General features: G+C 28.0%; 4 protein-coding genes across 13 annotated transcripts; 3 read left to right on the forward strand and 1 right to left on the reverse strand.

Annotated features, from left to right (window-relative positions):
- Window positions 1-34: 34 nt before the first annotated feature.
- On the forward strand, window positions 35-1,219 carry LOC138943511 (uncharacterized). Its single transcript, XM_070314372.1, has 3 exons — window positions 35-107; window positions 217-453; window positions 533-1,219. Exons 1-3 carry the CDS (start codon window positions 101-103, stop codon window positions 880-882), a joined length of 594 nt encoding a protein of 197 aa, XP_070170473.1. The 5' UTR covers window positions 35-100; the 3' UTR covers window positions 883-1,219.
- LOC138943509 (uncharacterized) lies at window positions 215-13,880 on the reverse strand. 3 transcript variants are annotated; one of them, XM_070314368.1, is made up of 6 exons: window positions 13,651-13,880; window positions 3,891-4,004; window positions 2,123-2,330; window positions 1,846-2,052; window positions 1,464-1,568; window positions 215-1,376 (listed from the first exon to the last, which is right to left on the reverse strand). In XM_070314368.1, the coding sequence occupies exons 2-6, from the start codon at window positions 3,980-3,982 to the stop codon at window positions 1,236-1,238; spliced, it is 753 nt and encodes a 250-aa protein (XP_070170469.1). In that variant the 5' UTR covers window positions 3,983-4,004; window positions 13,651-13,880; the 3' UTR covers window positions 215-1,235. The 3 variants fall into 3 exon arrangements, with proteins under 3 accessions (XP_070170469.1, XP_070170467.1, XP_070170470.1); XM_070314366.1 differs by lacking the exon at window positions 13,651-13,880 and having other exon boundaries at window positions 3,891-4,198; XM_070314369.1 differs by lacking the exons at window positions 3,891-4,004; window positions 13,651-13,880 and adding an exon at window positions 2,633-2,718.
- On the forward strand, window positions 5,396-8,869 carry LOC138943544 (vitellin-degrading protease). 2 transcript variants are annotated; one of them, XM_070314443.1, is made up of 7 exons: window positions 5,396-5,448; window positions 5,533-5,618; window positions 6,002-6,090; window positions 6,195-6,471; window positions 6,600-6,767; window positions 7,557-7,732; window positions 8,776-8,869. In XM_070314443.1, exons 1-7 carry the CDS (start codon window positions 5,406-5,408, stop codon window positions 8,801-8,803), a joined length of 867 nt encoding a protein of 288 aa, XP_070170544.1. In that variant the 5' UTR covers window positions 5,396-5,405; the 3' UTR covers window positions 8,804-8,869. The 2 variants fall into 2 exon arrangements, with proteins under 2 accessions (XP_070170544.1, XP_070170545.1); XM_070314444.1 differs by having other exon boundaries at window positions 6,213-6,471.
- On the forward strand, window positions 11,348-27,803 carry LOC138943510 (transmembrane protein 114). Of its 7 annotated transcripts, XM_070314371.1 has the most exons (7): window positions 11,349-11,580; window positions 13,669-13,831; window positions 17,226-17,472; window positions 20,267-20,344; window positions 20,835-20,972; window positions 25,359-25,464; window positions 27,520-27,665. In XM_070314371.1, exons 2-7 carry the CDS (start codon window positions 13,799-13,801, stop codon window positions 27,569-27,571), a joined length of 654 nt encoding a protein of 217 aa, XP_070170472.1. In that variant the 5' UTR covers window positions 11,349-11,580; window positions 13,669-13,798; the 3' UTR covers window positions 27,572-27,665. The 7 variants fall into 7 exon arrangements, 2 of the variants coding, with proteins under 2 accessions (XP_070170471.1, XP_070170472.1); XM_070314370.1 differs by lacking the exon at window positions 25,359-25,464 and having other exon boundaries at window positions 11,348-11,580; window positions 27,520-27,803; XR_011448479.1 differs by lacking the exons at window positions 17,226-17,472; window positions 20,267-20,344; window positions 20,835-20,972; window positions 25,359-25,464; window positions 27,520-27,665 and adding exons at window positions 14,340-14,628; window positions 14,709-15,394; window positions 15,472-15,691 and having other exon boundaries at window positions 11,351-11,580.
- The last annotated feature ends 68 nt before the right edge of the window (window positions 27,804-27,871 follow it).

Genomic DNA, 27,871 nt, shown 5'->3' on the forward strand with positions numbered 1-27,871 from the left:
TTGGAAAAATTACACAACTCAAGTTCATGGTTGAATATCTCTCATTCATATAAATAGTCTGTTACATATCTGTATCCTATATTCCATATTCTGCATTATAATGTCGTGTAAGTAATGTGTTATTTGTTTTCCTTTTAAATCTGAATAAGAAAACTATATTAAAATTATTCGTAACAAAAATATATATAATATTTATATATATATGTACAAATTTAGTATTGAGTGGTGACAATACTGAGGAAAAAATTTTTTCGTTATATAATGCTCAAAAGTGGAAAGAAATCACTGCTTTATCTTGTACAACTAATGATCTCAGAAGATTATCATGGGTATTGCCAGATATAGATGATCTGTATTGGATGAATAATATTATACAAAAGTATAATTTATTTGGAATTGCAAGCATTGGTTGTGGTTGTGGATTACTAGAATGGTTATTACAAAAATATTCAGGTAAGTTTTTGAAATAAATAAATATATTAATACATATTTTCTATTAACAATATTTTTAGTTTTTTTATGTATTTTTAAGGATTAGACATTATAGGTATAGAATTGGATAGTTCCTGGTGGAATAGCAAATATTCTCCACCCAAATTCTTGAAAAATATTATTTTTGTTGAGAAGGCGTCAACAAAAATTCAAATACCAAAACGATATGCTATGTTATTTTGTTACTTTAATAATAATACTGCATTCTGTAATTATATAGAAAATTATAAAGGCCGTTTAATTCTCGTTATCGGACCTATGCAAGGACATAATTGTACAACAGATCCATTACCATTTGATAAAAAATTTGAACAATATAATTGGAAATTAGTAGATAAGAAAAAACTTATACGTTCTAATGATTATATTACTGCATACATTAAACATTAAACAATAAATATTATAATACGAAAAAGATAGACTATATAAATTATGAAATTGAGTAGCACTATTTTTAGCTATGCAAAAGGAATAAATTCAAAAAAATTGTATAAGAAAATATATAAACACATTATGATTTGCTACTCAACTTGTATTTGCGCGCGCAGCGGCTCCTTAATCATTATTGGTCGCTGTGGGGTATTATAGTCGCTTATAGGATAATAATGTTAATGGTGAATAAAAATATGATAAATTATATATTTAATTAATATAGTAGTAAGTTTACATAGTAGTAGAGTAAAGTTAATGTAATGTAATGTAAGATATTAATGTAAGATGAATTGTAAGTGTCAATAAAAAACTTATGTATTTTTATCTTTTAAATTTTCACATATAAATTCTAATAATTTGGTTTGTCGTTCTTCGTTTTTGGTCATCTTATCAATAGCATTGCTTATTTGAAGAGTAGCTTCAGCTTGCAACTTTATTGCCTCAGCTAGCATCTAAAGATATTGTGATATATAATATTGTATTATTTATTAAAATAAAGTTAAAATGCTTTTTGTATTAATTTAGTAACAATATTTAACCTTCATCGCATCAGCATGCTTGTCTGCTATTACTTCAAAAGATTCTCTTATATCATGTATCTTCATTCTTATATATTCCTTAGTTAATATTTTCATTTGCTGTGGCTAAAAGGATAACATTTATATATTTTTGATAGTATCAAGATTAAGAAAGATAGAAAAGAAATTATATATCAATTGAAATATTGCCTAATTCTAAAATCATTACTGAAAGCATTATGTAAAATAGTTTCATTTCCAGCTCTTAATTCTTCAATAGCATTCTAAATGTTAAATAAAAAAATAATTATAAATATAATATTATAAATATATTTTTCACAAAAATATATATGTGCATGTGTATAACAATATAAATCATGCAGTTTTTTATTTTTTTACTTACATTATGTTCTTCAGGAAGACTATCAGAAACATTGCAACTATCAGAAACATTTGTAAAGTCTTGCACATATTCATATCCGATTATTCCTAAAATTCTTTTATCTAATTCTGTTAAATTCGTGTCAATAGAATTATCTCCCGTGCTTACTCTTACTTTTCTTAATTTTTGTACCTTTTCTGATACCTTAGATTTATGATCCCGCCATGTCTGTAACAAAATAGAAATATTATCATTAAATAAGACATAATGTTATATATTATATATTATATTTACCTACAGTTTTCCAGGATTTTACATCTTTTTCTTTCCCATTTGGCACTTGCAAAGCATTTAAATATTTGGCTAATTCTTCCCAATCACTTTGCAATTTTTGATGAGTATTTAAAGTGGTAAATTTGCCCGATGCAAGATGTGGATGTTGCTCCAAATAAGTTACTAGAGCCTCTATTTGGTGTTTACTAGCTCTTCCTTGACGAAATTTTTTTCTGAAAAAGATATTAATACATATATATTTAATTTTCTAATCTTTTACCATATGCTGATTTATTATATACACTGATATCATAAAAAAGGGTTTAATAATAATTTTATTATTATTATTATATTTAATAATTTCTACGTTATAACGAAAATTCTATTAAATTTTTACTCTTCGATTCTCGTAGTGTAGATTAAGTATTGTTAGGTTATATATCAATAGATTACGCCGGTACAATACGGCCGGCTGAATGCAATTAATAACATTTTTTTTTTTGGTAAAATTTTTCTATATTTTATATATACTTACTCAGACATTGTATTTATATTATCACTTGTATTATATATAACTTGTATTTTATAACTACTAGTCAGTTTTCTTTAGCGTTCCTAAACTCATCCAAAAGAATGTATCAAAAAGGAAATTTGATTGGCTGATTAAATATTGACATATTGCATATTATGCATAGAAACAATCTTACTCAATCTTACTCTGCATTTTTTAACTTGTAAAATGTTAAATTACAATACAATTTTATATACATATAAATAAATTAATTAATATACAGGGTGTCCCAGGAGGAAAGGTCAATATTCTGGGAGGTGACCGATCATTTTAAGCAAAAATGTTCATGAACAAGTATTAGTTCTATTCCAAATAATAATAAAACATGCCATATTCTCACAAGAGTTGATAAATGCATTGCTGGTGGAATGCTTTGACGGTGGAATTTTTGAAAATTTATTATTAACTGCAAAAAAAAGTGTTATTTGAACGATAAATTAGAAACAACATGTATATAGTATATCTCTTTTTCTTATCAGTAATTTTGCAACTTTACATTTAAACTATCTCGGAAACTGTTTGAAATAGAAACATTCGTTTATATAAATATTTTTGCTTAAAATGTCCGATATCATCATTTCCCAGAATATTGACCTCTTGGAATACCATTATATATATATAATGGAGGTAAGTAGATAAATTAAAAAATTAAAAAATATATATGTGTGTATAATATATCAGCAAATATTCTGCACGCGTTCGGAAAATCGCTTCAATAATTACAGTTCTCCATATATCGTGCGACTCAATTATTTTCGTTAACTTGTTGGCTCGCAGACAGAGTCTATACAGATATGTTGATAATAACAGCGATGACCTTTACATCGCACTGCGCAAAATATATATAATATTCGAGAATCGCGTAAATTAACGAAGATACTCTAAGATTTGCAATATTCGTCGCAAGTTCCTTTAATTTCTACGCAATACTTTTACTCCATCCGAAATATCGATCGCAAGACAAAAATCCCGATAACTAATTTTATAAATACAGCAGAAAAATACAAATTTAATATAATTGATTATCGGCGGCGACTAATTATAAAGAGAGAGAGAGAGAGAGAGAGAGAGAGAGCGCTTATGCTAACAATAAGATTCAGATGAGTGGTTTGTGCCCATCGGTCGTTAATACGCAATTCGCTAATATTTTCCAAATTTCACAAAGAAATGACATAAAACGCATGACACAACTAATCGTTAAGAGATTTATTCGAATAAATACCTAAGAAAATCAGCAACTTTATAGGAAAGCGACGTCTCATCGGTCGGAAGTTCTTTTTCTCGCTCGGATCTTCGATGATTGATTCCTCTCATCGAATAGCGATGAGCGAAAGTCCTGCAGAAGACACACACCGGTCCGATAAATTTTTTTTTCACTTCTTTCGCCGGATGGGATCTCGCCATTCATCCTTGCATCGATAATTAACTCGCGAGCTCCTAACGAACTTATATTTTCGTGTTTTTATTAAAAAAAATTTATACTAAAATTTATACTAAAAAAAGGGGAAAATAAATCTCGTTGATCTAGCGATCGGAGATCGGGCTGCTCTCTCCCTAAAGCCCGTATCACACTACGCATTGCGGACGCGGATCGGATTTGGATTACGGACTGCGAATCGTCATCCATCCAATCAGAGCGAAGTAGCCAAGAATCTGATTGGACGATTGACGATCCGCATCCGCAATGCGTAGTGTGATACGGGCTTAAGTCGGACGGACGGAGGCCCGTGAAGAACCGCGATCGGGCCATTCGGCCCTTATGACGGACGATTAAAAACGTCACGTCACAATATATATCTTATAATATATATAAATCAAGAATTTTTGTTTTTGGAATTGCGCTATCATGATTTTTTAACAGAGTTACGAGCAATTAAAGTCGAAACGCACAATTTTTTATTTAATCGGTGATAAATCTTGGAAAAATTTACTTTAAGCTTTCACGTTAGAAAGTCGAAAGTTTTCGCAAATTTTTTTTTTTTTTTTTTAGTATGACAGGTTCACAAAGTGAGAAGACGATTTCCTATTTTGTCCAGCTCTTGTCCGGCAATTTTCTATATGTAAAACTTTCAAAACTCACAGAAACTCGAGAACAAAATATAGTAAACTTTTGAAAATAGAGATTTTAAACTTTAAAATTCTTGTTTTGCATTTAAATTTTCTTCCTTTTTAACGATACTTGTGTTACTAATATAATTTTAACGATATATTAACATAATCTCTAGTAATATTTAAAAAATGTGTATTTTACGTACTATCAAGCACACCGTAGCTTTTATCAAATTCCTTTCTCTCTCTTTTTGTTTGTATTCAAGATCATTCAATGTTACTAGCATTTAAGAAGCCTTACTTTTATTATTGTCTTATTTCATCTCTCTTCTCTATTTGCGTATAAATATCTTTATTTTTATATATTTTTTTTTAAAATAAATATTCTATAAATATTCTATAAATATTAAATATAAATAATATTTTATAATTAATTCTATAAATAAATAAATAAATAAATAAATTTCTTGTATATTTACATATGCGAATATTCGATTAAAATAAAGTAATATATGACGAAAACTAAATGTTTATAATATGTTTTCATTGATAACATTTTAATAATCGAAATAGCGATAGATAAACTATCTTTTGCAAATGACCATAAACGCTTTGTCCTTTGATAATTTCTCCTATATAATAACCGTAATTATGCTGGTTAAAACTAGTAATCTTTTACACTGTCAAGATGAACGCTCGTTTTTTAATGCTAATAAGTTTTCTCTACTTCAGTGAGTACTCATATCGTTATAAATTTCGCATTATTTAAAAACAGTTTTTTAAACCTGTAAAATCGGATACATTTTTCGATTTAGCACATTCGCAATGTAAACTTTCGAGCAATTCAGTAGAAAGAATTATTGGTGGCGAAGACATCAATATCAAGGCAGTTCCTTATGTGGTGAGTAAATTTTATGGTTATCAAATTTAATATCACATACACACACACACACACACACACACATATATATATATAAATGTTAATAATATAGTATTACATTATTATAATAATAAAATTTTAATTGCATTAATATATAAAATAAATAGAATAGAAAATATTGTGTAGAAAGAAAACAGCGATTTTTATTAGCTACTTATTATTAGTACAGAATAAAAAGTATATAACTTTGTTTTCTAGAACAATAATAAATAAAAAAATAGATCGTCTCTAAAGCTTTTATTGAAATATATAAAACACAACATACGATATCGAAACTTCGGGATTGTAATTTCTTCTGAATTTTGATCAAGATTATATTGTAAAAAATTTTCTTCCTTTTACAGTTGTCAATGATCTTGGATGGTGCATACGCATGCAATGCTGCTATAATAAACAATAATTGGGCTGTAACAGCAGCCCATTGTATAACAGCGTGAGTAAGATAATAGATTTAGAAATAATAATTTCTAAAATCTTTACTATATATATATACAATAATTACATATAAGAACATGTATATTTTTATTTTACTAATAGATATAATATATATCACAGAGTTAATGATCCTCTTAAAGAAATCACCGTATGCAGTGGATCCTCCATTCTTTACAAGAATTGCGTCGCTCATAACATTGTTAATTTTTTTATACATGAAAACTATAATAGCATGATCAACGACTATGATATTGCTGTTATCAAAGTAACACCTTTCTTCACATACAATAGTTTTACGAAAGCAGTTGACTTGGCTCCAGATAATGCTAAAAATGTCTTTACAGAATCGGGTATAGTTTGCGGTTGGGGATATTATTTGGTAAATAGGAATTATTATAACAATGTAACGCTATATGAATATTGTATAATAATACCATTCTCTCTCTTTTTGAAGTTTGCTCATATATATATGTGAAAAAGAAAATAATTTCTATGAAACTTATACAGAAATTTGATGATGATAGTATTGATCCAATTCTGCCCAAAACTCTGAAATGTATCGTAATACCGCTAATAGAAAGAGAGTCATGTTGCGAAGATTATAAAGATAGATATGTAATAACACCACGAATGTCATGTTATGGATATCAGGATGGAGCCAAAGATGCTTGTAAAGTAAGACTTAAATTAAACTATAGCTTCTGTTATACAGAAGCTGATTCTAAATAAGTGGGAAAAATTTTAGGAGATGATTTCCTTTGTCAACAATTAAGGGCGGTCTTTCATATAAATTTTCATATAAATACTCCTATATTCCTGAGGAATTATACTTCTCCAATGAGGTAGGTAAAAATCAGGTTTTTTTTTCCAACGTTTATTATAATTTTGTTCTATTTTTTTCCAATATTTACTATAATTTTGTTTTGCTTGATTTTTTTTTATTCTAAAATTCTTGTAACTTGAAACAAACTATGTTACTTAGCACCGTCCTGTGCATGATAATATATTTTATTTTTATTTCTTAAAAACTATTGATTTTTTACGAAAAAAATAAAAGAAATAAAAAAGTTTCTATTAAAGAAATAGAGCTTTTTAACGCATATTTTTAGATGATCGAATTCCGATCCATTAAAAAGTTCTAATAAAAAATTGAATAGAGATTGCTAATTTTATCTTCTTATAACAATAGGAGGATTAAAAAAATATTAATAAGTGTCCTCTTTACTAGTGGAAAATATCCATCAAATTTCATTTTTTTTTAATTTGTCCCAAATTTGAGAAAACAGATAAGAACCTAAATTTTATCTCCTTCTTTGGAGAAGAATAACTTGTCAAGGAGGGATGTAGAAATATATGTTTATATGAAAGACCTCCCTTAATTTTTGACAAAGAATCATCTTCTAAAATTTGTCGCAATTTTTTAGAATTGTTCTGCATATTAATTATTATTATTAATATAAATAGGGTGATTCTGGAGCAGCGCTAGTTAACAAGAATGGTATTCTGCTCGGTGTAACTTCATGGGGAGACGGTTGCGCCGAAAAATATTCACCCGGGGTATACACTGATGCTATATATCTTCGACATTGGATTAAAAATAAAACTGAAATGGATATTTTAGATAGTTATTACCAAGATATGTATGTGTTTTGCAATATAATACAAGTTGTATCAAATTTATATCTAATTCATACAATTAAGAAAAGTATCGTGTTATCACGTTCGATTGAAAGATATATTCAACGATACAGTATTCTATTAGTTTTTCAAAGAAAAATAACAAAAGCGTCGAGTTTAAAGTACATTCAAGAGAAATTGTTATACAAAAAATATTATTTTAATATATATTTTATTGATTAAATCTTTATTGCTTCTTTCTACAAACATGATACTAGAAAATTGAGCCAAATAAAATTAAAAATCATACATAGAGAATTTAATTCTTTTATTATTATGTTTTAATATTAAAATTGTTTTATTAAATAAAGTGCAATATAATTATGTTTAATAAAATTTAATAAAATAATTTTAATATTGAAACATATTAAGGGAACTGGGCAGTAAAAAAATACATATTTTTTTTTATTTTTTGAAATTGTTTTCTGAGTAAAATGATGTTTAATTTATATCAAAATTCGCAAAATTACGGCAACCATAGAGGTCGAGCAGCGCACAAACTCGTTTTCGCTCAAACACTATATAGTCCTAATCTGATAATGATTATTCTTATATAAATAATCTTAATCTTGAATATGAAACAATCTTTTTTTTTTTTTTTTTTTTTATTATTATTATTATTGGTTCATTTGTTGTATGTAAAACGTATGGTGAAAATATTATACTGCTAGAAATCATTAGACGAAAGATGCATCGATAATCATACTTAAAAATTTTTCAAAACTTTAAACACATTCTTTTCTGTTTTTTATTTTCTTTTCGTTTTGCAGTGATAACTCAAATACAGACTCGAATTGATTTAAAAAAAATTAAGCATGTTTATAATATGGATAATCTCGGATTGAACCTCTAAAAAGTCTGTGCAAGCTCCAGTTTTTGGAGGGGGAAAAAAAAAAAAAAAAAAAAAATCAAACAGCATTTTTTTTCGACGAAAAACAAACTTTTTAAAAATATCACAATTTTATAACCGCCATTTTAATAATTTCGTTCTAATTTTTTTTTACAGTGACAGTGTGGAACCAGATGTATTTTAAAGGATAATTTACAAGGAAGTCGTTGTATCTTTTTACTTTAAGTCAAAATTACTGTGTGAAACAAAATAAAAACTTATTTAAAAATTCTCTTCGATCCGCGTCATTTTTAATACATATTTTCAACTTAAAAAGAATTTTTTTTTAATAGTTTATGATCCTAATAAACATTTTGTTGAAGAACTTGTCTCGATTTCAATTCTCGATTTCATTTCTTTGTAATAAATTCTCCCCAAAAAGCTTCATTTTCGACAAATCCGATTGCCTTGCCCCTTAGTAAAAGAATCAATTTCTACACTTTATAATTTTTATTTTTAATTAGTGCAATTTTCTCTGATATTATTTTTGTAAAAGAGAACAATAAAGATTTAATGAACAAAAATATAGACAAAGAAATATATATTAATGTAACTTTTTGCACATTTTTTTTTTAACAGACGCGTAAACTTGGGATTTTTTTATATTTTTTAAAAAGTCATTTTTCAACAATTACAAATACAAGATGAAGCAAATGTTACAATTTAGTATCGAGAAAGGATTGATTGTAGAAAAAAAAGTTTGAGAGGAAAACCGTTTGATATCAAAAGGGACGTATGATAATAAGAGGGATTTTCTTATCAATCGATATGCTAAAGTCTGGTCAAGATCACCTCCATTTTTTAAAATGGGATTATATGGATTTTTTTTTTATACAGTCTTGTAACTATTACTGACGTGAGACGAATCTAATGACCTATGATATAAGGCCATTCAAAGTCATTTCAAGATCATAAATGAAGTTTATCGGACGTTTGCAAAAATCTATCGACGTCGATAGCGGACATTTTGAACATCTATTAAAATAAATAAACAATATTAACATGTTATGTCATTCCAATGTAATTTTGGAACACAAGATTATCAGAAGGTTACATTGTTCTACATGGTTGAACTCCTTTCGGAAACAATTAAAACGTCATCTAAAACCATATGATTTCATTAAAAAAAATATTGATGACTTTGAAATAATCTTCAAAATGACTTTTATATGATTTTTTAATTTTATCAATTTTATTATCAGCCCCTTTGAACCATATAACTTTTTCCTCAGCTACTTTTTTTTTATCTGTAAAAATAACGGATTTATTTAAGATGTAAGAGTTAAATGACACTTTGTATGTCACATACACACGCGCGCATATATGTTATATGTATACATATAATATATTTAAAATTAAATTTTCCAAGCTAGAGAGAGAGAGAGAGAGAGAGCAAGGTTCTCTCGTAAAAAGCTATGTAACTGTATTTTATAGTATCAATTATCAATTGCTTATCATTTGAAGAGTCATGCACTGTATTGAATTTTATTTATATTTTAATATTTTCAAAGGGGCGTTACATATTTTTTATTCAATCTTATCTTACACATAAAAAGATATCTTAAAGCAAAGATCTATTACTGTATTTGTTTTTGTAGTTTATAGGACGAAAATATGCAGCTTGTTTAAATAAAAAGATGCAGTAAAAATTACAGATTTTAAAATGTGTTCAGTTATGCGTGTAATATACGTAATACGTAATAAATATACTTTAAAAAGTACCTATTTCTCGAATTCTCTCTCTCTTTCTTTAAATCATTTAATACTTAAAAAACATTGTAAAAACATATTGTATTATGGTATCTTGAAGAATATCATATTTATATTATATTAAAGTTCACCTAAATTGATAATATTTGCAAGTTTAAAAAAAAAATTAAAAAAAGAAATTTAATTATTTTCTGTTCGAATTGACATGTATTTCACTACGTTGTTGCGTCGATTTGTGTATGTATATACGTGCGCATGTGCGTATTAATGTCCGACTCTGAAACCACTTCTTTCAGTTTCGGCCGAAAACGGAACTTTTGAAAGAAAGTCTTACAAATGTTCTATTAAAATTAACGACTTAAAAAAATATCGTTAGAAAGTGAAATTCGTGTGTACGTTTAAAATGAGATTCTATTAAATATTTTATTAAAATATAAAAATATTCTTCAAGTACCCAAACAAAATATTACGAAATAATATACTATAAAGCATTATAATATTATTATATTATTATTAATTGTATCATATTATTATTGATTATATTATCCTCAAGTTTTAAAGTTACAAAAACGAATTTATTTTTTAAGTTGCCTTTACTTGAACATAATAATTAAACTTGAACGATTTTATGACTATAACATAAAAATTGAAGTTTCTCGGCCTTTTGACCCAATTGTGCCTGTTCGCATAAATTTGCAGAGCTAAATAGCCGCTCGCTCTTGCTACACAGTCGGCGATGATGATGAAAACTTCTTTGTAACCTTCTATTATAATTGCGACTACAGTTTCGGCTCACGTCGCCGAAATTTTTTCTCAATTTTCACAGAAATTGGCCGTAACCGAACCCGAAATTTCGATCGGACTCTATAGTGTGTATGTATATATATATATATATATAAATAGTTTTTAAATATATAATTTGATTTTTATATTTATATCCATGTGTGCATAAAAAAGTAAAAACTATGACTATTAAAGAAGTAAGTTGCCCCACCCCTCAATTGTAACTATCGCTGGTTGTGCTTCTCTTCTTAAGCTAATGTTCACGTATTCAGTGCGAGTTCAGTGTCAGACCGTCAATCAGTGCGTTCAGACGGTGGAGCTCCGTCTTGCGTAGTGTTATACTATTTTGTGAGGCCTGTCGCGCCAACCGAGGAAGAACGGTATTTTCGGTGTTTTGCGCTCGAACCACATCTCCTAAGATATTTCGAGGTGAGTCAATAGAAGATGGCAAGTCAAACGAGCAACCGGCTGCCGAACACGTGCGCGTTTGTGCTTGCGTCGTCAACGCACCATTTAGAATCGCATAAATAGAGTAATAAATAATAACGACAAATTTTATATATCATATTTATTCCAATAGAAATGACACAAGTTTTATATATTATATTTATCAATCAGAAATAGATTTTTATCTCCCAGCGAATGATTAAATGCTAATTTATAAATTGACATTAGATAAATGCTAATTTGTTACATCTTCTTAATATTTAATATTTAATATTTTAGTATATATATATATATATATACATAACTAAATCACAAATTAAAATTATGTCAAAGTATAAATTAAAATAGAGAGAAAATAAGCTTTTTTTGTTGTCATTCTAAATTAAATATGCCACTGATACGTACAAATTAATATTGCAATTTATATATATTCTATTTTACATAAAATTAAAGCTATAAAAAATATAGCTATACGAACATAAATGCACAGAAAAATTTTATATATTTAGAAATAATTAATTTCTTTAAATTAATTCCCAAAGAATGGGTGGCGATAAGAGCCTCAGTCGACCTGTAATTGTTTTTGTTTCATTTTTGTTACAAATTGATAGTACTATTAGTAACATTAATAAATGCATAAGTTGTATTGAAATATTTACTTTTTATTTACAGCAATAAAAGCATGATTTAGACATTTTCTATCCTTCTCAATAACTACTTAAGATTGCAGTGGAATAATATTGATACATCAATAAAAGAAATAAATAATGACATCCAGATAAATGAGATATAGTTTATCTCTTTAAATAACACTCGCAACAAAACATAAAACAGACCGTGCTGTGAGCGTGGAATAGATTTGTTTAAGTTTATTTTTTACTATCTGCGCATTGCAATATTGCTACTAATTTTACGTATGTCTTATGTAATCATATATGTGTAAAAGACTTTGTAGTACACAAATAGGCTCTATAAAAAAAAACTGCGATTAAATGTTATAAAAATATTATTTTTTATGATCGCTGAACTGTCAGAGACCCAAGGTTCGCAGTATATTTCTTAATGGAGATCGTATCGAAATAAAAACATATTTTTATACTTCCTAGGATTCTCCATATCTTCTATATTTACTAAGATATGAAAAAAATTAATCCTGCATATTTAAAAAGAGACAGCAATATTTTGAAGACAACTCGAGACCTCATTGCCATTCATCTCTTTTCAAGCGAAATTTTAAAATTTCTAAATTAATGTTTGTAAAAATTTAAATTACGATCATACACAGAATTGTTTTTTATTTTGATACATCGATACTTTTTGTACAACTCGTATTTTACTATTTGAATTAAATTAAATAAGAATATTTTAATTTTAATTGAACGAAATAAGAATATTTTTTTAGAACATTGTTGTAAATAATGATAACAAATATAATTAAATTTCTTTTTTCTTATTGTATTTATTATTTATTAACATTTATAATAAAGAATATATACAATTATAATAAAGAAATTTATATTAAAGAAATCACATGACACATTAAGAAAAGAGTTGTATTATAAATATTAGCAAGAAGAGAGTCACGTGATGATTAAATTATTACTGTTATTATTAAAGATTTATATTGTTTTTATAAAAAAATATTTTTATATTTATATATATCCGATTTAGATATGTATACATTTAGCTTTTTTTTTTTATATATGTTCTTACATAGAGAAAAGAAGAGAGAAGAATTACGATATAAATACAATTAAATTTTCTTTTATCGATATTGTTTTTATTAAAACTTTACAGCTATTCTGACTTTTAAAATGAAAAAATTTTTTCTTTATGATATTTCGTTTTAAGAAAATTAACTTGAAAAACTAGATCTTATCTCGAAGTTAAAGTTTTTGGCGAACTTTTCTAAGTAAGTTTATTCCTTCGATAAACAAAGAAAATATTCTATATTATTTAATATATTATTTAATTTTCAATTTTGTTTGAGAAATATGACAAACCTGTTGCACCTATCCCATAAATATAAAAACGTATTCTTATGCATCTGACCTTTTTCTATCTTGCCAGGTTGTTGGTCCAAGTTAAGTTATAAACACCGATTGTAGTGAACGTCGTAGCAGACATTGTCGATTTATCGCACGTGCCAGATACACATTCTTGAATTGCTACCAAGAAACAGGGAGAAACAGAAAACGACATGGCAGATCGAATGAAGGCATTGTACAATCAGGTATTATGTAGAATAAGAATCTATTTATGTGGGGATACGCATATCATTTAAGTTTGATAGAGATCTTAAGCATTTGGCTAAACGCTAGTATTAATATTATATAGCGAGTATATTTTATGATATTTTTTAAATTAAAACATCAATTAAAATTTGCGACAACAAATACAGATCTACTTAGAAGTTAAAATTACACAATGATAAATGTTAATAACATATAATAAAAAAATACAAGATTTGAATATCAATAAATGAAATCTGTTAGAGCACTTAGGAAAAGTTACACATCGATTCACGAAATTAAAATCTATATATAAGATTCATGTATGTATGTTTATATATCTATACAGGCTTATGTGTATGAATTTCACAAAATCTATAAGAAAGAAAAATATTGCAAATTTTGAAAAGGATTCCGGAATTATCTTATCGATAGAATGCAATTTTCGTAGTTTTAATTTATTTTTATATTAAATTTGCACAAATTTTTACGAACGATTTTTAAAATAAGATCCCCCTGGCTGCGTTTCGGTATCCACTGACAGTACTGGCAGCGCTGTGAGTCCGCTCTAATATATACGGCAGTAGTAGGTTTCGAAAGTTTTCGTGTTTATATATGACGTCATGGATTTTGTCGTCGTTTCCTATTTTCACTATTTACGGTTCGCGAGGTGAGTGCAATCGCAGTAAAAACATGGCGGCACCCATGGAAGAATTGTGCCTCGTAGAGGCAAATAGAGGACAACAATGAATATGTAAAGTAGTTGTAAGCGGTAAAGATGCGGAAAAATAACGACGAGGTACCAATGCCATTAATATAATAATGAATAATTTCAATATTTTCATAAATGTAAAAACACTACTGTTGCTTATTTTATAGACTTATGGCCTTTGCGACATTGTTTTACTACAAGAGGCTGAGAAAAGGGAACGCTGCGCAATCTGTGCTGTACAATCTACCTTTCGACGCATCATTAATTATTATTTATAATCGATGAACGTAAATATCAGATAATAAGAGATACTAAAATATAATATCAACTATATTACTTTTAGATGAGTTTCATAACGGCAGATGTACTGTGAAACAATACTGGGAGAAAATAGCGAAGATTATGCAAGACAAAGGATATGACGTAACTGGCTTAAAATGCTCGACGAAATTTCAAGCCCTGAAACGAACATACAAAAGAATTATTAGGTCACAATAACAATGAAGTAGCGATAACCCTAACAAAAGACAATATTTTAAGGCATACTTTGCGTATTTTTAAAATTTATTTTTACCTAAAGACATATGCATGTTGTTATATAATCTATACGCTTAAAAGTTTTATTATAAAATTTATATTTAATTATAAAAATAAATGTAGAAATTAAATATGATGTATTCTCTCTTTCTCTCTCTCTCTCTCTCTCTGTGTCTGTCTTTCTCTTTCTCTTTGCATCAGATTATGTAGGGATTATTTGCGGATAAGTCGTGGGTGTAACCATTGGCACTGGCTGGATCTCATGTTAATGAAACTGAAGAAGAAAAAGAAGAAAAAGACGATCCATCAGGAAAATGTAAGATTAAAATATATCTTGCTTGTACATGTAAAGTAAATTTAATATAGGTGAGCATTTTATAATTATAATTTCAGGTATTAAAAGAAAAAATGTTAATACATTTATAGCGCAATAATAGTATAGCAGGAAAATAAGGAAAAAACAAAAGAAGAGAAGGACTAAAAGATTATTAGAAAAAAAAAAAAAAAAAATAATGTTAAATGGGATCAGAAAGAAAAAGATGAATAGAAGTTTTTATTTTATATTATAAAATTTGAAAATTTTAGAATATTATGTTGTATGATATACTGATGGTAAGAGTTTATTTTGATTCTCGAATCATTTCCTTTTCTGTTTTATTGTTTTAATAAAAACTTAATATAGTTCATTACACATTAAGTATATTAAACAGAATCTATAGTATCTTCTTTTTTAATTTATAGCATATGTATGGCTGTAATAAATGCAAACTAAAACAATATTTTCGATTAGCATTATGATGTTGCAATAAATATATGTAAGGATATAAATAAAATAAAATGTGCGATATTTATGTCATAAAAATGTTCAATTGTTTTAATAACAAATATATATATACAAAAATAAAAATGATTGTACTTTTCTTTATATTTTCTGAGAATTCCACTAAAAACACCTCGCGAGCTCAGATACCATCATAATTTTTTACTAAATGACGTCACATCCGTCAATACTTGCAATGAATACCAAAACGCAGCTCCTATCCCTTCAACGAGCGTCGGACCTTCAAGGTATATTTGTTCTATTGTTTTTCTTATATCTGACAGAGAAGCGGCTCGTTCACATCAAAATTAAAATTTTTATATTTCCTATTTTATGCCTTTTTGAAAATAATTGTAATAAATTATTGTGATTTTTGCGGTTAACATAACATCAAACTGATATAATCTTTGATAAAATACGTAACCAAAATTTTTATTATGTATCTAATTATATGTTATCCAAATTATTTTGTGTTTGATGTTACATTAAACGCAATAATTTTATTAATCCATTATAATCAGTTTAAAAAAAATAAAATAAAATACAAAAGAAAAATTTTAGTATTTTATAAGTATTTGTGAGTTAATATAGATAAACGAAAGTCCTTATAAAGTATACTTTGGAATACTTGTAGAGAACAGGAAAGATGACTAAATATTTTAAGAAAGTCACGAAAGTAAAATATTAAATATTAAAATAAGAAATATAGCTCAGTTTGAGAAAAATAAATTTAACAAAAGAATATTAACAATATGAAGCAAGACGTGACAAAGGAAAAGAAAGTCACGGCCAAGTTCTCGGAAGCTGAGTAAGAGACAGACTAAACAAACGGAGCACGATACATGCTCCGGCCAAGGGGTCGTTACTCCCAATCTAATTAATTAATATTTAAGCCGAATGCGAGACGAATCGGCGCCCATTATTTCTTATTATCATTCATTACTATCGCTCGCTATTGAATTATCGCGCCCGATCACTGCGAATCACGACAAGTGTATAAAGTGACGCACGCACGCACACACGTGTGGTATATATATATAGGTATATATATACACACACACATACAATTTTTATATTGTAAATTATTACATAAAAAGATCGTTTTAATTTATACTTTACATTCCCTTAATTAATTTTTTTCATTTGGTATAAATATATATTTTTTGTCTTAACTTTTTTTAAAAATCTGTATCTACCGATTTTGTCCTGTCAAAAAATTTCTGAGATATTTTCGTGATGTTTTGTTTTATGTAAATTTATCCCACAAATATCTATATCCGTTTAAAGTAAGAGAGATATATAAATATTGTACTAATATTTCTGCCAGGTTATTTTCGAAAGACGACTCCTTCTGGGTTGTACTGCTCTTGTGGGATTGTCGTTATGCATATGGTCCGTGGCTATAGGAACTGATCATTGGTTTGCAATAAAATCACCCGATGATCAAGGTTTACCTCTGGGAGGTACTGATAAAGTTGGCAGAAGATTGATTTATAAACACACGGGTCTCTGGAGAAGCTGTATCACCGGATTAATTCCCGAATCGGAAAACTCTACGAACTTAGTGCAATATAGTGAGTATGACTCATTTTTTTGCCTAAAGCGTAACAAAAAAATTTTTTTTTGAACGATTAAAATTAATTTAGTTTTGTAAATATAAATTTATATAATTACATGATATTTTATATAATTAATATTTTAGAGAGAATGCTTTTTTATAATCAGTAAGATGAGAAAGAAGACAGTTTCAATAATTTCATATAAACGGATCTTTTGTGGGGGGGCAACTTAAAATTTTCTTAAATGGAATGTCAAAACTTTATCTAAGAAGACTATATCGTTTCTTAAAAATAGCTTTTTACGGCATTGAGAAGAAATTCGTTCAAATTTAGTTTAATTTTCATTTGTGATTGATGATCAAAGAAAACTTCTTCTATCGTATTAAAGATATTGCCCCTTATTCTAAACTCACATTTATCGGCACATTTAGAGGCGCAGATAAATATACTAGTAACACGATTAAAGTCAGTCGTATTCTCATCGCACATTTATAGCGCCTTTAACTTAGAGCTATGTACATATTTATGACTACCGTGTTGTATATCATGCTTATTACGCGCATACGACACCGCGACTGGTTGTCAAACAAGTCATTATATCACGCGCCATAAATTAAATTAGTAAATTTCATTTCGATCTTTCTTTCGACGCCATTGCAACAGAAAACGCAACACGAGTATATAATTGTAACAATATTTTTTAATTAACCGATATTTTTATTGGATCATTATAAACTTCAAAAACGTGTATTCTATTTCAAAATACTCGCATTTACACTGCGTTTATACAATACTACCCAAAAATCAATGGCCTAGTTTATATCGATATATTTTAATACGTAAAATAAATACTATACACAGAAAAATACATACATATATACAAGTAAATATTACCCGTTTCAAGTATTTCAAAAGTTCCTATATTCGCAAATCTATCATAAATTCATCATAAGCATCAAATGTATTCTGAATTCTAGTAAATTTAATATTCAATCGAGAGTATTAAATTATATTATAATTAAAAGAAATACACCGAATTTTTCTGATCTAATAAATTTTCTTACATTAAATTAACCGTATCTCTGATTTTTTTTTTCAGTAAAATTTTATATTATTCTTCAAAAGAAAATATTTACTTTTTTTTTTTTAGTACATGATAATGATTCTTTCTAAAATTTGCGACGAGTCTATTTTAAGACTATTATTAAGAAAATATTCTTTGTTAAAGATAACTGTTGCTTGAAAGAAGTAAAGTAAACCGAGTAATTATTTTGCTTAGCGATAGAATAATATTTTTCTGTGTGTACATTGTTCAATCACAGCTGTTCCATTTTTTAGAGGAATAATAATTATGATTGGCCAGCGTAATACGTATTAAAGTGTATTGGTGTAAACTAAATATAATCGTCAAATACATTCATGATATTGCAGTTGAGCGTACTCTTCTTCAAACTAGTTTCGCTTCAAAGTGCAAGATTCTTCATCCTAATTAATCCTTCGAAGTGAAAATAGTGTCAAACGAAATGCATCCTTCGTTGCATTTTATACAACCATACTTTTAAAAGAAATTTCAGAATTAACTAAATATTATTAATATTGTTATATAAAAATTTTCTATTATCTACAGAAACTTGATCTGTAATAATTTCATTAATGAAATCTATTATATAATAATGATAGAATTAATCAAACTTGCGAAACATTAAGTACAACGAAATTTATTCTAAAAGTATAATAGCGTATAAATAAAGCAATGAAGAACGCATTTCGTTTTCAACACCAGTTTCACTTCGAAAGATTAATTAGGACGAAGAATCTTAATTGTACTTTGAGGCAGAATTAAAAAAAAAAAAACTAGCTTTAAACATACTTTGAGCACATTTTAAGTGCAATATCATGGATATATTTGACGATATTGATCATGCAATCAAAGTTTGAAAAGTAAATGAAGTAAATAGAAGAGACTTCTTCTTCCTCCTCTTCTTCTTCTTCTTATTCTTTATGATTCTGATTAAGCTTCTATATAGAATTTGTCTATACGTCAGTCTATGATATAAAATAGAATACATACTTTTGTAGCATGATATAAAACACGGTAGTCATAGATGTACCTCTAAATTAAAGGCACTATAAATGTGCGATGAGAATATGACTGACTTTAATCGTGTAGTACATTTATCTGCACCTCTGAATGTGGCGCTATAAATGTGCCGATAAATTTGAGCCCAGAATAAGGACCCTAGTATTAATCTTTTCAAAATATTCAATTTATACATACAAAATCTTATAAAATATATAAATTAAGAGACACGGTGTAGTGTCTTGCGCCAAATCACGCGCAGCAAATATCGAGGTGGATCACATGATCTCTATTAGATTTTTATTTAAATGATAGGTTGAAAAAGTTTAAATTTTATAAAATGTTTTAATTGTTATTCTACAATACATGTATCATATGAACGAAGATACTGCGATATAAATCCTAATATAAAAATTTTCTCTTAGGAGGATCCCGGGGTGACGGCCGAGCTTCAGCATCTTGCCAGAGCAAAATTGCTCTTTTTCTTATTTTTCTACATTTTTTTTTTTTTTAGCCGAGTCACACAATTTTGAAACTAAATCTATATTTTTTTTAGAAATGATACCGATATTTGGCGAAAAGTTTTTGCGGATAAAAAAGCTATCGGTAACACGTTAAAATTCGAACTACAAGCTTCAAAATGCTTTTTTAATTTTACGTCTACAATTTCTAAAAAAGATACATTTAATAAACTTATTTACAGTTTGTGTATATATTATCATTTTTCAGAGGAATGCGAGTATATGGATATGTTTCCGACAGAATTACAGATAGAATTAGATCCAAGTTTAAATTTGATAGTGCTGAGTAAGTATGCCTAATTAATCCACATAATTTGGAAATTAATATATTTATAAAAAAAAATAAGAGAGAGAGAGAGAGAAAATTTCACACACACATTTATTGCAAAGTAACTGATTTTGTTAAGATGCCGGTGATTTATATTTTGCTTCTTATGTCAAAATAAAATATTCATTATTAAAAGCATATAATTACAAAATGCAACATGATTGAATTGCATGAGCTATGTCATTGTATGCTATATTATGAGTGCATTTATCTCATTGAACGCCATAAGTAAAATAGCATAAAAGTGCGTTTGCTGTTTTTAACACATTAAGTTTTTTTTTTTTTTTTTTCATAAAACTGCATGTACACGAATTATCTTGCACATATAAGAGCATACACAAGTTATCTTGTATAAAAGCATATAATGTACAATATAATGTAATTCTATTGTATGCGATCTAAATATGTATTCAGTCTAGCTTGATCAATTTATGTATTGTATTTTCAGATTACGCCAAGACTCAAGTCTCATTTGCTTTAATCAGCCTTTTCATAATGGCGATGGGTTTTTTCTTTTCAATTTACACATTTCTAAATCCACGTTATATGTTTAAGCGTCTTGCTGGAGGAATACACTTCATAACTGGTAATTAGCATTACATATTAATTATATATAATAAAGTTTTTAATTTGTATAAGTTTTTAATCTGCAATAACATTTTAATTCGATTCTGCATTTATAACTTAAATAATAATTATATGAAAAATATGAGATGGTTATTCCGAAATATCGCGTCGATTGTTCGTTGTATTATTAGCAATTATCTAAGTGCAATGACGAAAAGTTGATATTTCTCACTTTATTAATTACAATACTAATATATTTTTCTCTTAGAAATATTTTCGTCGATTAAAAATAGTTGATTAGACAAATGGTTGTTGGCTTCTTTAATTGAAGTAAATATGTGTGTATTGTTCTCCTTTTAATTATTTTTTTACAATTTTAAATTTAGATGAATATTATATGAGGCGCGACTGTTAAATAACCGGACTGAAGCTGTATAAAATGAAACAACAATTATAATGGCAAAATTAATTTATTTTGTTCAAATTATGTCCTTTCGCACTGAGAGACCCATTTTGTTGAATGAAATAAAATTTGTTCGAATCAACTAAATCTCTTGTTTGGATATGGGCAAACAAATCCTTTAATTAATACAACAAAAAAATGTAGTTGGAAAATTTGATAATACTAACGTACAAATTTGGTTCAGTGAACAAAATTATTAATTGTATAAAATTAAAATTTTGATTGTTTATTTATTTTAATTTTGTTCATTGAATCACATTTGCCTGTTAGTATTACCAAATTTTTCAACTAAAGTTACATTTGCTTTTGTTACATTAACCAAAGTTTGTCGATATTCAACAAGAAATTTACTTGATAGTTGTCTCTCGTGATACGATAAGAAAAAGATATACAAATTATATTCTCCATCTTTTCAATTCTCTCGTCGTTAACGAGAGACTAATCAGTATTTCCCGGACAGATGAATCCGCCATGATTGAAGATGCACCGCATACTGCACATCACGCTACACTGCATAACTATTGACCGCGTAGTGACACACGAATGCGCAAAATAGCTTACGATATTCAACTAAACGATTTAGTTCGAGTAACAAATACGATTATTTAGAACGCGATGAGATGGATGAGTTTGTTATCGCAACAATAAAATTTTATTCATATAAACAACTCCATGCAAACAAAATAGTTTGTTAGTGTAACGTTTAACTTCTTTCCAGTAATATAATTTTTATTAAATAAAACCAAATTACATGTTCAATCAACAAAATGGTTCAATCAAATAATTTTGTTTTATTTAACCAAATGGGTCTTTCAGTGCAGTATCAATACGATCGAGCACAGTCAGACATTGAATGGATTGATTTCTAGAGACTCTCTTTCAGAATTATTGCAAGCGCTCTCGTCGGGACCGTTTGGATCGCCTTAGAATGCTATCGTAGTAAATTATTTTAATTGAAATTCTCAAAATGGATTTTCGAAAACAAGATGCCAAATCAGGCGAATATGGCAAATAATCAAACACTATACGAATGTTTCAAGCGAGTAATTTTTTCATCATTTATTAGCACATGCGACACAAATCGAGAACAGATTTTCTATTTGTTTAAATCCTTGTATAAAATATTGCGAATCATATCTTTAGAGATATTCCGATTCATCCATTAACATTCTCACAGTCACATTTTTGCATCAATTTTCAGTAATTTGCACATTTTTTCTTTTTTTTTTTTTTTTGACGAGATCCGATTTCGAAGCTGTTTTCGAACGCCTCGATTGCTCATTATCTTCCATATCTTCCCAACCGTCTCTAAATCTGCGAAATCAAAAGCTTATGCAATAGGCAAAAATCTCTTTCAACATTTACGTTTGCATCATGTTTTCTCAAATTTTACACAATACTTGATATGCACTCTTTGTTTCATTATGTTTTCGCAGCGACATGAAATTTTTACTGGCTCTTTCAATTGATATATTTCATGATGCGTATATCCGATAATAATGAAATTTTTACAGTTGATAAATCTGACTTGAAGCTTTAAACAGGCACTTGTTGATAGTTGGAACTCATACAAAAAATAAATAAATCAATCTGGTTCTTTAATAGCCGCATCATGTATATCTTCATCCAACATGTATATCTTCATCCAAGAGACATTGGCCCGTATTCTGAGCAGCACATTATAGACCTTTTAAAGACATAGATAAATGTTCTATAGTAACACGACTAAAGTCAGTCATATTTGTGATTATGATATCCATCAAAGAACCGATGTTGAGTAGATCAATTCAATAAATTCACTTTATTAAATAGGTATAACAAGTGTAAAGTTTTCTGCTCCTTGACTAGATGTATTAGCTTCTGCACAGACGATGCGGCAACGTTTGCCGTGCGGTAAAAGGCCGGACGTCAATCAATCTATCGCTTTTATGGAAAAGTTCTAAGTTGATTGGCTACTGCGTTGCTTTTTGCCGCGCGTTCTGTGTGCTGGATATCGATTCTATAATGCAAATGAGGGCAAAGATTACAACAATGAGCAAATTTATTAGATTTGAACCAATGACCAGAAGTCATATCGCAAGTGAGTAACGATTAGTAAGCAAAAGTGTGTACTGGAAGAGCTACTCTAGGAATATCCCGTTGCGGTTACACTTGCACGCTGGTGCCTGGAACTTGTTCAAATGGTAATCTGTGCGATGATTGATTTATCCTAAGGAGCTTTTTTAGCTAAGAGGTACATTTATGACTCAAATGTTGTATATCATGCGGTGTTTGTGGCGGCATTTTAATTGATCATCGAGTGATCAGTTACGACTTACGTGCCATAACTTATCGTTAGATTTGAAAATTTTACTTTGCTTCGTCTTTCGACGCGACTGCAATATAAAACGCAAAGCAAGTATATAAAATACGATAATTAGATTAAAAATGTTAATATAATATAAAAAGATATAACTTAATTATAATTTATTATATATATTATAATAATATATATAATTAATTATAATAAATATTATACACTCTTTCCCAAAAAAGATCGAAGCACCTCGAAGAAATCGTCGGATCTGAATTAAATTACAATGTCAAAGCAATACGCAAATTTATTATTACAGTATAATTACATATACTAAGGTAAATAAAAAAGTAAAGGGATTTTTTTATTTGCCCGAACAAGTGGCTGGCAATGATTTCTTTATGATTTATCATAACTTTAAGTGTATTTGTTCGGAATGGTAGTTTGTTAGATGTGGTTCCTTTTAGAGATTATTTTGCAGAAATTATTCGCAGAATGCAATAGCAATATATCGTAGCAAGAAATAAAAATATCGTCGAACTCATTAATACATTTTAAAATCTCTGGCTGCGACGCAGGTTGATTGTATGGCGTAGATTGATTTCGAATAAAGCTATCATGTTATTTTGTGGCATATTACGCCAAATGCAATGAAGTTGCTGTTCCAGATCGGAGATGATTAATGAGTACTAATTACATGCAACTATACTGCAATAAATTTATGTATTGCTTTAAAACTGTAATCAATATTTTATATCGATACCTTAATACTACACCCCAGGTTTCATTCAGATCAGACGGTTTCTTCGATTTAAGATGGCAGAGAAATAGACAAAGCGTGAGAACTCGCAGAAAAAAAATATAAACGTACAATTTAAATAAAAAATCATTGCACAGTAATAGAAGATAAAAGTGGCAATGCAAATAGTACACAAAAAAACCAACAAAAAACACAGAAATGAAAGGATTTAGCAGAACACAAAAGCGTTGGCTCCGCGAAATTGGCTGACGAAGTTGAACAAAACTGAAAGTAACGTACCAATGTTCAAAAGTAACGGCAAAGAAAAATATTACAGCGTACAACGAATATTTGTAAAGCATTAGCAGTAAAACGTCCATTTACAAAAATTTGCTAAAATTTATCCCAAGGATTTTGGTATGGACAAAAACATCTACGACACTATGATGGCCAATTAAATTTTATATAAAAAATTGTAAGCTATGAAAAATTAAAATTTAAAAGAAATATAGCTTTTATTATTTATACTTTTCAATTGTGTGCGCGCGTTCTGTATATTTTTGTATGTTTATATATACTGACGTGTGCGTGTATTTATATGCATTCATGTGTATAAATTTTGTATTTTGTAATTTTGTGTACTTATATTATAATAGAGCGTGTATGTAAATTTTTTTTTGTTTTGTTTTGTTTAATTCTTATTATGTATATCTTTAGAGACGCAGGGTTCAATTGAATATCAATCAATATATTAAGATAATGAATTAATATTGGATCCTGTGACTGGGAGGTAAAATTTACAACAAATATTTTTTAATATTATATAAACTTTGATATAAAATAAGCGAGATAGATTTTATTATTTTAAGCATATAATATTATTTTTTAAAGAGAACGTTTACTTTTGAAGGAAGCCAACCTGCAGTCAACAGGGGATATATCTGCCATCCTGAAGAGCCCATTGCCAACCCATTAGAAGACGAATCTGATAAGCTTATATCAAAGAGATTGTTGGAGTAAGAAATTAGTTTGATCAATGCGCCTTTTAACAGAACTGGAAACACACTTGTTTTATTTTCGTAGACTGCGCCATGCTTTGGATGTTCTGATTTGCGATTCGCCCTAGTATGGCGCTGCTTTGTGCACGATTTCTTCTTTTGTTTTCTTCTTCTTGCTCTCCGTGTTTATCTGTACACGCGCATTGTATTGCTCTCTGTGATATTTAAATCCAAATAAATATATCATTTCTTATAGCGTATAAAGGTATGCTCTCTGAACCCTAATCTAACGGAGATAAAAGAAAAAAATTATTCCATACAAGGAGAGTCTGGTAGTTCAGAAGAAGAAGCTTGAAAAGAGGCCATGTAGAGTTTATGAAACTAGAACGTGAAGCAAAGATACAATCTAGATACAGAAACAAATATTAGCAGAACAAAAATTAGAATAAGATCTACATAAACCACAAATAAAAGAATTTTAAATTTAAAAATATCAACGACAATAACTTTAGAGATAACTAACAAGATTAGAATTCAAAATATATTAAAAATGATTATTATACAAAATCTAATGCTTCATGATCGATTTGTTGCAAAACTTTCTTTTCAATGAGAAAAATAATTTTCCTTGCTGTCACTTTTACTGTAAAAACTTCTATTTATTTTTCTATTTCTGTTTTTTTTTTTTTTTGGACATATTTCTAATCGTATTGTCACTTTATAATTATAGAAATTCGATGTGTATCGTTTTTTATTAATAAAATCGCGGAGGCTCCGTATGCCTAATTTTTTCGATTGCCAACGGCTTCGTTTGTCCACAACATTTTGCCGACAGCTTAATTTGCCAATATTTCCGATTGTTTACAAGCATTATCGTGCACATGTAATAATTAAAAATATGAACATACGTTTGCGCACATGATTTTATTACGCACAAACACATTGCACACGTGACTTCATTGCACATATGTAGATTGCGCACATTATATTATTGCGCACATCCAGTCCATTGAGAATATCGAGCTACATTTATCGTATCATTTAAGGCACGTTTAGCGATAAATATAAGTTCAGAATACGGACCATTTTATGTCCTATGACTTTTGTGTGAAATATTTTTTTTTTTAAATTCATGGTGTTTGAAATTTCAGAATGTTCCGTTTCTTTTTCTTCACCCTATATATGTGAAAAAAATATATATGTATGAATGTATGTGGGTGGGTCTGTATGTGTACACAACACATGCGTATTATATATATATATATATATATATATATATATATATATATTAACTTTGCATAAATATGTGAAATCCACGTAAAAAAAAATGTAAAAAAACGCCATATATCTTTCTCTCCAAGATAACAATTCTTTACAAAAATAGAATCTTTACAAAAACAAAATTTTCTTTTTTAGTAAAAAAAGCAATTTTTAAAGAATATTACATTGTAAATATTACAAGAACATGGCATTAAAAATATGCATAAATTAATGAGAAAATAGTGGAATCATAAGAGCAACGAAATATTTTTTATTTAAAAAAATCATAATTTAAAATAACAATTTTTTATGAAAATGGCATTAAAAAAAAGAAAATTATAAGTTAATGACATGAAAAAGTGCTGAAATCACTTCAAAGTTCAAGCATTATTTTACAAAAATGGCAAATTAGAAAAATATGTCAGCGAAAATAACAGTCCTTTTTACAAATGTTTTTTTTTTTTTTTTTTTTTTTTTTTTTTTTTTTTAAGAAAAAACAAATACATAATAAATATTTAATTTTCCTTTTCCTTTTTCTTTTCGCTGGCGAACAAGTTGTGGCAGAAGTAATTTTATCTGTAATAATATATAATATAATTTTAAATAATAATTTTAAACACACTTGATCACACTCTTAATGACTTCAATACTTTCTCACGCTATTAATTTATATTTCCTGTTGCTATTTAAAAAAAATTTTTTGTTTGTTTGTTAAAGAAATTTTATTTTCGTAAAGATGTTTATATATATATCTATATATGTAAATATATAAAACTTTAATTAATTTTGCGCTTTTGTTCATTCTTTTTCTAGCCGCTTGCAATATGGTGGTGATACAAGTGCTGCTTTCTTCAATCGAGTATGAAAGTAAACATGTCTCCGCAACCTTTCCAAAGGGTGCATTGATGAAATATGATTATTCGCTTATTCTCGCATGGATCGTATTTATGTGCAATCTTATGTCTGGCCTCGTCTTCATGCTTTTCTCAAGGAAGAGAAAGAGAGATAAAGCACCTACGGAAGAAATAGCTATGGCTGATGAGCCAACAATAATCGGACGTTAATTCTTTCTTATTACTGTTATTGTCATTAATTTTATTCTTCATCAAAACTACGAGATTTGAGCGTGATTTATAAATAATTCTAGCTATGCCTATAATTAATT

Source organism: Polyergus mexicanus, unplaced genomic scaffold (genome assembly GCF_030449975.1).
Source record: "Polyergus mexicanus isolate NDT 795.1 unplaced genomic scaffold, iyPolMexi1.0 SCAF_27, whole genome shotgun sequence".
Lineage (NCBI taxonomy): Eukaryota > Metazoa > Arthropoda > Insecta > Hymenoptera > Formicidae > Polyergus > Polyergus mexicanus.